This window comes from Urocitellus parryii, chromosome 7, assembly GCF_045843805.1.
Source record: "Urocitellus parryii isolate mUroPar1 chromosome 7, mUroPar1.hap1, whole genome shotgun sequence".
Classification (NCBI taxonomy): domain Eukaryota; kingdom Metazoa; phylum Chordata; class Mammalia; order Rodentia; family Sciuridae; genus Urocitellus; species Urocitellus parryii.
The window spans coordinates 35,226,045-35,238,486 of NC_135537.1; the positions used below are offsets into that span (position 1 = coordinate 35,226,045).

Here is a 12,442-nt window from a genome sequence, read left to right on the forward strand (position 1 = left end):
GGAGGCCACAGAGCAGAGATAAACCCCCTCATCTCCCCTCACCCCAAAATCAGCACTGAGCAGTATATAATTGAAAATGTGTGACCTTGGAGAAAAAGACAATAGGTTCATTTCCTTTTTTTCTGGCTCAAGTTAATAGGAAGCTACTTGTACAGCATTTAGAGAAAGAATCTTGTGCTGAGGGCAGGCATGTGAATTGAAAAGCATAAACGATGAACCAATGCTAAGAATTCACTCACCTTTGCCTCTTCGTTCACATCCCAGGTAAAGGAAACAGCATTATAGGCGATCTCTTCAATGTTGCCAATCGTATTGAAGCTTTCTTTGTAATCAGCTGTAAGAATAAAAAAGAAAAAGTTTTCAAAAGAGTAAAAATTACTTGGTGGTATGTGTTTTCCAATGGGTAAATTTAAAGTTTATCGATTTTTCTGTCCATCTCTATGGCAACAGTTAAGGATAGGTGCTTACTGGTATTCTTTGGTTAACATTTACCTATGTAAATAAGAACATAAGCATGCTTCTCTATTAAAAGAGAAAAATCTAAGTGAAGCAATGCCCTTATCTGATTTATCAGTTTCACTTTTTACTAGGTTTAAATTATTTAGGTGTTTTTCTCTCCTGATTCTGCCTGTATTCTTTCCTATCACTTAAATTTGCTAGAAATGCCAGAGTATTCCATAGAAATATTTTCTAAAACAGAATATTCTGTATATCAGTTAGGTACTGTCACTTACTTTAGCAAAGAAATTGCAGAAAAGTTGAATGTTCAAAACTTGTTTTTTGTTTGTTTGTTTGTTTTTGATATACGGGATCAAACCCAGGGCCTCATACATGCTAAGCACAAAGACTACAACTGAGCTGCGTCCCCAGTCCAAGGGAAAACACCTTCCGGGCTCAGGTATAGAGAGTTGAGTTTCTAATACCCAGTTCACAATCAACGGCTGACCAGTCAAGGCTTTCTATTACTGTATTTCTTTACTTATATAAAGAAAGAAATCTCTTTACTTATGTAGAGAAATCATCCTGCTGGGTGCAGTGGCACATGCCTGTAAATCCCAGTGGCTCAGGAGGCTGAGGCAGGATGATTTCAAGTTCAAAACTAGCCTCAGCAGCTAAGTGAGGCACTCAGCAACTCAGTGAGACTCTGTCTCTAAATAAACTACCAAAAAGGGGTGAAATGTGGCTCAGTGGTGTCCCCGAGTTCAATTCCTGGTTCCAATAAAAAAAAGAAGAAGAAGAAATCATCCCCATTAACCTCCCCTATAAATACAAAAGCTACCAAAGTGCTTGATATGCATTCTTACGAAACATGTTAGGTTGACTTGCTTGTATATGTAACTTAATTGTTGATAAGTTGTGTTATGCTATGGCTAAGGCTGCCAGGTTTGGCAAATATTTGGGACATACTTATCCTAAAAAAAACCCTGGCTGCTTTTATCAAAACACAAATTTAACCAGGCACCCTGTATCTTAGGTTACAACCCTCACTTTGGACCTCTTCTGAACCAACCACATTGCAGGTTGCAAGACTATTTCTAACTGTGGCTGCAAAGAACAATATGGCAACCATCAGCACGGTTTATTTATCCCCTCTCTCCAGAGACGCACCCTTCACTAGTCTCTGCTCTCTCAGACAACACTGCAATAGAAGTTCTTATTCCTGGAGACTGAATTGATGGTTAACTTCAGAAAAACCTACCAATTGTGCTCTCCAGAATGACCTTCCAGACTCTCTCCAAAATAGGTTGGCCAATCTAACCTCACAATTTAACCTCACAATTCTCTTTCCCTTTCTTTAGCTAATCTGATGGGTGTAGAGTGGAATCCCCTTGATGTTATATTTAAATTTCTTTTTATGGGTCCAGGCAGGTCCTCACATACAGGCTAGCCAACTGAATGTCTCCTTGTATAAACTGCTCACTCCTGTTATTTGGCCGTATTCCTAATCACCTCCCCTAGAAAAACTACATAGATTTACTCCTTCCTTCCTTCCTTCCTTCCTTCCTTCCTTCCTTCCTTCCTTCCTTCCTTCCTTCCCTCCCTCCATCCCTCCCTCCCTTCCTCCTTTCTCCCTCCTTCCCTCCTTCCTTCCTTTCTTCCTTCCTTCCTTCCTTCCTTCCTTCCTTCCTTCCTTCCGGATTGAACCCAAGGGCACTTTACACTTTACCACTAAGCTACATACCCCAGTCCTTTTAAAATTGTTTTAATTTTGAGACAGTGTCTTGCTAAGTTACTGAGGCTAGCTTTGAATTTGCAATCCTCCTGCCTCAGCCCCCGGAACTGCTGGGATGACAGGCATGTGCCCCCGTGCTCAGCTATATCTTTACATTTTTAAACAAAGTACACAAACAAATGATAAAAGCATGTGTGTTCACCATAAAAAAATCAGAAGCTATGAACAAATAACAAAAATACTTAAAAGCAACCACAATGTACTCATTCACAATAACCACCTTTAAATACATCTGTGTACATTTTATCTTTCCTCTCTTTCTCCCTTTCTCAGAATACGTAATATTTCTACAATTATTTTTTAATTAACTCGTAGCCATTGTTGTTACTTAGCACATCTTTAGCATATTCCCATGTTAATAAACTGGTGTAAAAGTACTGTTGAGGCATCTCTAGCAATTAGAGAAATGCAAATTAAGACTACACTGAGATTTCATCTCACTCCAGTCAGAATGGCCATTATCAAGAATACAAGCAACAATAAATGTTGGTGAGGATGTGAGGAAAAAAGGTACACTCATACATTATGGGTGCACTCATACATTGGTGCAACCACTAGGAAAGCAGTATGGAAATTTGTCAGAAAACTTGAAATGGAACCACCATTTGACTCAGTTATTTTATTCCTTGGCTTATACCCAAAGGACTAAAACTCAGCATACTACAGTAATAGAGCCACATCAATGTTTATAGCTGCTCAATTCACAATAGCTAACCCATGGAACCATCCTAGGGGCCCTTCAACAGATGAATGGTTACAAAAGCATGGTATATATACACAATGGAATATTATTCAGCCATAAAGAGAAATGAAATTATGCATTTGCCAGTAAATGGATGGAACTGGAGAGTATCATGCTAAGTGAAATAAGTCAATCCCAAAACACCAAAGACCGAATGTTTTCTCTGATATGCGGATGCTAACTCACAATAAGGGGGGAGTGGGGGTAGAGTAGAATAGAAATACTTTGTATTAGACAAATGGGAATGAAGGGAAGGGAGGGAGGATGGAAATAGGAAAGATAGCAGAATGAATCAGACATATTTTTCTATGTGCATATCTGATTACATGACCAATGTAATTCTATATCATGTACAACCAGAAGAATGAGAAGTTATACTCCATATATGTATAATATGACAAAACACATTCTACTACCATGCATAACTAATAAGAAAAAAATTAAAATATTGGGAAAAAAAAGAAAAAAAAATCACTGTTAAGGGCTAAGTACCATCACATTAGATCTTGTGGCACAACTTTATTTTGCTCTTGTTGGTCATTAGATAACATAGCAGTTTGCTATCTCAAATACCATTTCATTTAATTATCTTTACAGCTAAAATTTTATATGTACTTCATTATATTTTATTAAGATATATTCCCGGGGTCTGGGGGTGTAACTCAGAGGTTGAGCACCTTAGGTTCAATCTCCTGGATTGATAAATAAATAAATAAATAAATAACAAAAGCGAAGATATATTCTCAGAAGTGAAAGTAATAGGCCAAAGAGCAATATATTTTAAGAACTAATTGATTTTGTCAAATTGTTCCTAAAAAGGTTGAAACAGTTAATATTCACAATAACAGTTCTTTTTTTCCTTTTTAAATTGACATGCAAAACCTGCCACCTTATCATTTTAATCGGTAATTCCTTGATTGCTAAAGAGGTTGAATAGTTTTCATTTGGTTTCTGGCTGTTGGCATTTCTTTTTATTCTTTCTCTTAGTTTTTAAAATGTATTCACTTATATAACTGTTTCCAGTTCTATTGCTTGCACATTTTTTTTCTCTTAGGATATTCAAATTTTCTTACTGACTTTAAAATAAATATTTAAAGCTAAAAGAGAAAACAAAAAGCAGAGAAAAACAATTTTATAGTCTACAAATTTAGATTAAGGCATTTATGACTTTATATGAGATGGTTTTAAACGCACACCTGTGCTTTCGGCTGGCCAACAATCTCTTAAAATTATGAAGAGAGAAATAGAGCACTGAATTTGAATAAGAAATTGAATTCCTGGATTCTTTATAACTGGCTTAAAAGATTGTGTTACAATTTTGTTTGAGTTTTTAATCAGCATTTTTAAAAACAGTTTATACGTCAACTGTAAATACGAAAGCAAATGTCATATCTAGAAACTAAGACAAACCAAGGTGCTTAGGTCAAACACGTATTCTAGATGTCACAAGCTATTTGTTGGGTTATAGGGCTTTAGTTTTTTCATAGCTTCTCTCACTGAAAATTTTCTCCAATAAAGAATGTGCACTGAAGAATGACTACGACATTTGCTGGTAAAAGGATGGATCTGGAGAACATCATGCTAAGGGAAATAGGCCAATCCCTAAAAACAAAGGTCAAGTGCTTTTGCTGATACGTGGAAGCTAAACCACAATCAAGGGGAAGAAAGGGAAGAAGAGAAGTTCGTAGATTAGAGAAAGGGGAACGGAAAGGAAGTGAGGTGGGGATGGGAATAGGAAAGACAGTGGAATAAATCTAACATAATTTTCCTATGAACACATATGAAAATACCTAAGGGAACCCCACCATGGTGCCCACCCACAAGAATGGGGTGGGTCTTAATTAGAATAAAATATATCCTATGCCTGTATAATTTTATTCAAATGGATTCTATTATCATGTATAACTAAGAAGAACCAACATGATAAAAAATTTTTTTAAATGTGTCATCTGAAAAAGGAAAAACATTTTCAGAAACAGGTGTAATAAAAACAAAAACAAAACCCTTACTAGGTCCCTCAGTCAGGCAGAGATCCCCTCTCTTCGTCAATCAACATTTGTAACAAATGCTCAAGATGAGCCCCTGGCTTCCAGGCGTTGTCCTCAGACGGAGGAACAGCAGAAAACAAGACTAGGTCCCCAACAGGGTGGCTCTTTCAGTCCAGAAGGAGCCAGAATATAAATCGGTAAATACATAAATGAACAAGACAATTAGACAAATATCTTTAATATGCTTTTTTTAATGCCAAAAACAAAAGGGTGGGTAAGACTATGTTTTACTGGTTTTATTACCTTGTTTATTTCCCTCACAGCATGTGCGAGTACTTCATTTATTTGTTTACCATTTTTCACCAGCACTTCTCATTAGCAATTTACAGGCCAAAGAAATGATCTTAAATACTGCTGCTTTCTCAGAGCGTAACATCATATGCTTAAGATGCACCCAATAAATTTGTTGAACTAGAGAATGTGTGGATGGATTCACAGATGTTCTAAACACAAAAAATATAACCAAGACATGAACATCATACACTTCTCTGAAGCCTTAAATGGGAAACGTCTGTTCTTCTCTACCCCTCATTTCTAGTGTCTGCAGAGGGTCAAAGAGCTGCGTCTCCTGTTTCTGGAAGCTGTGCTCACATCCTTTGATAAGTGCCGTTTACTTCAGGGTTTATGACCTATGGGGTAGGAATAGGAACTTAGGTATACATGACAGTAGAATCATGTACAACCTGGTGGTAAATTGTCCTTGACTAATTTCCTCATGAAAGTTTCTCAAGCCCCAATTTTGCAAATGTTGATAGTTGCAACCAGTAGAAGGTCCTGCTGCTCTATTCGTTTCCTAGAGCATCCACCACAAATGGCCAAAACAACAGAAATGGATTTTCACTTAGTTCTGGAAGCCAGATGCTTGAAATAAAGGTGTCAGGAGTGTTGGTTCCTTCTGGAGGCCCTGAAGGATAATCTGCTGTGTGCCTCCCTAGCTTCTGATGGTGGCCAGCAAGGCTTCATGCTCCTTGATGTGCTGCCTGTCACTGAGTCTGCCACAAGGTGTTCTCTTCTGCATCGCTGTGTGCATTCCTCCTTCTCTTCTCTTCTAAGGACCAGTCACTGGATTTTTGGATGATCTCATCTTAAGTTTCTTAATTAATTATATCTTTTTCTAAAATGAGGTCTTATTTGCAAGTTCTTGGAGTTGGGACATGGATATATATCTTTTTTGAGAGAGAGAGAGAGAGAGAGAGGGAGGGAGAATCTTTTTTTTTTTTTTTTTTTTTTGTGGATGGACACAACACAATGCCTTTATTTTTATGTGGTGCTGAGAATCGAACCCGGGTCACACCCATGCTAGGTGAGCGCTCTTCCGCTAAGCCACAATCCCAGCCCCAAATATATATATCATTTTTGAATGTCATCATTCAATGTCCTTCATGAGATTCCTTCCCATAACTAAGAAGCATGATTGGAGTGAATGGCTTGCTCTTGTGTAAGGGCCATTATAGGTTAAAAAATAATCACCCCCCTTGAAAAGAATTATAAAGCATATAAATGTGAACATATTAAAATTTGAATCAAATTTCCCTAAAAAATGTAATGAGCAATATTAAAAACTACATTTTTGATACACCAGATTGTAAACATAATACCAATATCTATTAGGTGAAGAAGAGAATATAAATAGGAAATTGACTTAGGTGTTTCTAAAAAAAAGTATGATGAAGCAAAATTATTATTGAATACAACAATTTTTTTCTCAATTATGCCAAATGACTTAAGAAGGTAGTTAGTTCTTACACACACCAGCCCGCCCAGCAAGATCACCAGATCAACTCTGGCAATAACTGGTGGGACAGATTTCATGTCACCCAGTCTACCCTTAAGTTATGATTGCTCTCTTCACTCACAGGCCTTCCCTTTTTCACCTCACTTCTTTAAAGTTGTGCTTTAATCTGCACTGAACAGAATAATACATCTTCATAAAACTTGTATCAATGTTAGAAGGAAGTATGAAGTTGGAAAAGTGGCACGTGGAAGCATTTGGAAGTCTATATCGACATTAGCTATATACCTATGTCCTTGATTTAGCCTCCATCATAGTAGTCTAATTACTGTTTTCTGGGCGGACATTGAAGAGTGGGAAATAAATGAACTCTTACAATGTTGTTATTACCACATCTCAATGAATTCTTGATTTTTCTTTAATGATTTTTTTCCCATTCAAAAAAAAAAATCAAAAGAGGAGAGCGAGGGATGAAGATAGTTCTTAATAAGACTAATAGTCTTGGTAATTTACACACAAGTGAACAATCCTAAAGTACACACCCAACCTGAAGTATCAAAAAGAGCGAAACCATAGTCACAGGAGTATGTCTAATAAAGCAAGAATAAAATTGATCTCATTGTTAATGTCATTCTGAGATAGGACCCAAATCTCTCAGTCATATCCAAGGCTGTGCTCCTGATATGTTAAAGTACAGGAATGCACAGCTATGCATATTCTCTAGGGCCTGTTAGGAGGACCCCAAAGTAGAATGGGTGTTTCTGGATTCCCAGAGTTGACAGGCTTGTGTGTAGCAAGTACTCTGTAACAATGCTTCTCAGTGTTGGGGTACATCGGGATCACTTAGAAGACTTGTAAAATTCATATGTCTGAGCCAACCTAAAGATTCTGATTCAGTTGATCTGGAACATGTCCAAGAATGTGTATTTCTATCAAGTTCCCAGGCAGGGCCACTGCTGCTTATCGGGGGACCACACTTTGGGTAACAATGGTTCTACATTTTGGCAAATTTGATTCTATGGTGAAAAAAGAAAGACTGGATCCTTTGGGTATGTTTGGTTCATTCCAAACATAGCCTTAGAAAGCACTACATCTGTCATTGAGGTCCTTTATTAACTGTTAATGAATTTCCTGTGACAGATTGTTCTTCTCCGAAAGCTTTCTCTCTTGATAAACACAAACACCAAATACAGAGGACCAGACAGTCACGTACATAGGGAGACTTAGGCACTACCCACTCCAAGATGTGATCATCCTCATGCCTGGCATCCCATCCAGAAATGCCCATTCCCTCAGATAAAGGCATTTTCACCTCCTGGCATTAAAATGTTAATGATCTTGGAATAAAAAGTAACCCAATCAAGAACTTAATTGCCCATCCCAAGCCTGTGCCAAGCCTTTTGCCAACATGAGACCATTGTTCTCATCCAACCTTCCATGAGGTAGGAGTCTGTACTCTCCTCCAGTTAAACTGCTTGTGGAAAATCACATAACTGGTAACGAGCCAATTTGTCCTCTGAATCCAGGTCTGTTTGGTGCCAAAGGCCATACTGTAAATCACTGCCTATATTTAGCTTGCAAATTAAACAATAAATTGTCATCAGATATTGGTACCACAGCATGACCTTCAATGCAACTGAGTTGTGAAGAAGCACTGAGAAAAACCAAGTTCATGAGGCAGAGAGAGAGTACAATTTTGAACCACTGCAAATTCCTTGACAAAGGAGGGCAGGGTTGGGTCAGCTGTGTAGGTGGAGGCAAACAAGAAGACATCTCCATATTCTGCAAGCACATGAAGATTGAGAGAAAAGTTAAAAATTCAGTCCTAGCCGGCACATGCCTGTAATCCCAGTGGCTCAGGAGGCTGAGGCAGGAGGATGGTGAGTTTAAAGCCAGCCTCAGCAATGGCCAGGCGCTAAGCAACTCAGTGAGACCCTGTCTCTAAATAAAATACAAAATAGGGCTGGGGATGAGGTTCAGTGGTTGAGTGCCCCCAAATTCAATCCCTAGTACCTTAAAAAAAAAAAAAGGCAGCTCTTCTAAGAAAACCAGGGTTGGAAAAGGCTGACGAACTTTACACTGTTTCATAAAAGGGCTGCTAAGCTCGCACGAGTGCAAGGCTCACCATGCATCTTTCTGGCAAGTTAGATTCTGAACAGGAATTATTGAATTCGATTCAATTCTATTTTAATTGTTATAGGAGGGATGATAGAGAATCCTTTTGTTATCTTTTTATTTTTTATCTTTTGTATGTAATCAGTGGTTTGTTAATAGTTCTGTCAATTCAGACTTTTGAAGACTGGGTTTTCTTCTAACTGATGTATAAGCAAGAACGATGCTGGAATGCTGTCAAAGGAAATGCTAGTTTCTTTACCCTAATTAAGCTTCATGGTAAATTATAACTGCCCCTTTTAATTATTTTGTATATTTGTTGGAGATTAAAAGGAGTGGTGTAATTAATATAAAAATTGCTTCTCTTCTGAAAGGTATGGATTCTGCCTGGACTAGTAAAATAATGATGCTGGAATGCTGGAAATGGCTCTGAGCACCATTGCCAATTCAGTGTGTACAATGCAGATGTTTTTTTTAAAAGAATGTTGAAAACCTGGCATAGTTTAGGTATTTGGGGTCATAGTGCCACAAGTCCATCTACAGGGTGACAGCCAAAGGGAGAAGTAGTGGCAGTGCAAACACACACCTAGATTTAGTTTTCTGACCTTTTCTCGCCAAACTCTGTGGACCTTCAAGGAGTTAACAAACCTCTCTGAACTTGTGTTTCCTCATTGACAAAATAGGAAAATATCTAGGAGAACAGAAGCTGCTTGTCCATAATGGATGATGGGAACCATCCTGGCCTCCACTTAACTCTAACCTGCCTGTCCTCAAACATTAATTAGAGGGTCATCTGAGGGGCACTCACTCTGACTTGCAATAAGTGAAATTAATAAACCCTAAAACCCTAATCTAAGTGGGTTCCAAGATTTTTGTTATGTTTTGTTTTTTCAAAATTGAAGAAACAGCTTTTTAAACCTGAGGGACTCACAAGAACTTGCTAAAGAGCTTGTTATATTCTTACAATGTTAAAGCACTATAAGCCAGAGGTAACCTGGGCGTCCTTTAGTGGGCTGACATTTGAGCTGATTTTGAGAAGCCCTAAATGCATTTCCATTGTTTGGTCCTGGTCCACGAGCCAAACAAAATGGATACCATTTTTTTTTGAGGGCTAAGTATGTAATAGGCCCTGTTCTAAATATACACACTTCACCAACATTACCAGGGACAACTCAGTTTCTTCTTCTTTTTTTTTTTCCCCATTGCCTAAAATAGAAAATAAGCAAATACTTCCAGTACCTCCCTTCCCCCACGGTTTGTATCTTGTTTGTTTTTGTTTGTTATCACTGAAGACCACAGAATGGAAAAATTACAAAGAATAGAGGATTATTTAGCTCATAGTCCTAGAGACTGGGAAGTCCGAAAGCATGGGGCTGGTATCTGGTGAGAACTTTCTTGCTAATTTAAGACACAGCACACGGGATCTCATGGTGAGACAGAGCATGCTCGTTGGCTCAGGTGACCCTTCTTTTAAAGTCACCCATGCATCAGGGGCCCCCACTCTCAGGATCTCACCTAATCTTAGTTACCTCCCAAAGGCCCTACCTCCAAATGCACACGAATTGGAGGATTAAATTTCCAACATGGACTCTTGGGGGACACGCTCAAACCACAGCAGTTTATAAGAGACTCAGCTGGGATTGGAACCTACAAAGTTCTTTCTATACACAAAGCTGGAACTTTTGACTTCTGTGACATATAATCTTTCAAATGAGCACTTTTTGGTAAATAATCCAGAAAAATAATGGAAACCGAAATTGTGAGTTCATAATACACAACTATCAGAGAACAAGGCTTCGATATTATTAAAGCTGTCATAATCAATAGCATTATTACTACGCACTCTCCATGACTTATTGTTAGAGTCTGTAAACAAATCAGGATGGTGCCTGGCATTTTGCCAGAGAAATGTTAGGGTCTGTAAACAAGTCTGGATGGCACCTGGCAAAATGCCAGAGGGAGTGGTTTGTAAAGTAACACCAGCGAGCCATTAAGTATGGAGATTCCTTATTGGTTGACTGCTGTATCTAGTTTATGTTAATTAGATAAGCTGTGTGGAATGTATAAATACCCCTCCTGTCCTACAATAAACGGCTCCCACTCCTGCTGTATCAATGTACACAAGTTGCTCGCCACCCCCCGGTTATTTTGCTGCAGCCGGACTTCGGCAACTTATCATTAATAATACCCTCACAGAGATCATCTAAGATGACATCTCTTTGGGGATTATTCTCCTTAAGCTAATCCAGTATTTTATTTGTTTTTGCTTTACTCTCTGTTTTTTCTTGAGGAGGAATTATATAGGCCAATGTTAAAGACTTTGAATTTTATTGAATGAAAATTTAAAATAAGGAAAACATTTTACCTTGTGATCCATTATATTTCATGTATGCTAGTATTTTTAATATTATTTGATTTCATTTTTTTAAAGAATGCTGTTTTCACCTACAAATGTAATTCCACATGGTTCATACCCTATGTGTAGACACTCAAATGCACATGCATGTGTCTATAAATACATGTGTCTGTACATGAATCATGGCTTATAGCTTTGAATCTAATCAACTTGGATGGGCTTGAAATTAAACTCTTCCCATCAGTTCATGTGACTTAGAGAGATTTAATTTTATCTCATCCCTGGTCCACAAAGTTAGTTCATAAATGACAAAAATTCAAATAAAACAAACAAATAAAACTGGTGTTTTCTAAGAATTTTCTGGGTGAATAAAGATATGGATGGTATTTTGGTAAATAATTTATACTTTTACTTGGCATGAACTATTCATGATTTAGTCTGGCTTTCTAATCTTTATTTCATCACTTGACACACCAACAAACTTGGCGGTTTGTGTGAAGATAAGAAGTTATGGGCACATGGGATTACCTCCAAAGTAGTTAATCAACCCTCATTGGCTCCCTCTACCACAAACTCCCTAACCTCCTCCCACCCAGATGATATTTTGGAGAAACAGTATCACTTGCTTAAAACAATATAATTGGAACTCTTCCTCAAATGATGGTGCTTTTCCATTATTAGTAAGAATTTCAAGAATTGTATTCTGTAAGACATTCCACAGTCTGACCAAGGCCCATCCTTGGGGCTGGGGTTGTGGCTCAGTGGTAGAGTGCTCACCTAGCACGTGTGAGGCCCTGATCCTCAGCAACACATACAATAAATGAAATAAAAGTATTGTGCCCAACTACATCTAAAAAATAAATATTTTTTTTTAAAAGCCCATCCTGGTGTCTAACAACCATCAGTGTCAGAAATAATTTCAAACATCGATAGTCATACTTGAGAGTTTCAGACCTGAATAGATTTAAACAATAAAAATGACTTTTTTGGTCATGGGTGGTGCCATACACAGATGTATTATAAGTCCTGTCCATCTTCAAATGGATTATCTTTCACTAAATTTGAATCAAAAGCCTAATTCTTTCAGAGACTCAATGTATATTAAGATTGAATCTCCATTTTCTACCTCCCCAATGGTCTCTAACTACCCTATCACAAATACTGAACTAGTGGGCAGACATGGGAACATAAATCTGTCCCGCGATGTAAAGGTAGGGGT

At 37.9% G+C, this 12,442-nt stretch overlaps 1 protein-coding gene across 2 annotated transcripts in view; it reads right to left on the bottom strand.

Moving 5' to 3' along the window:
• Positions 1-12,442, bottom strand: part of Grhl2 (grainyhead like transcription factor 2) — a 104,143-nt gene that overhangs the window by 56,891 nt on the left and 34,810 nt on the right. For both annotated transcript variants that reach the window (XM_026384170.2, XM_026384161.2), the window contains exon 7: positions 240-334. In XM_026384170.2, coding sequence (XP_026239955.1) covers positions 240-334 — 95 coding nt within the window. The remainder of the gene's footprint in view (positions 1-239; positions 335-12,442) is intronic.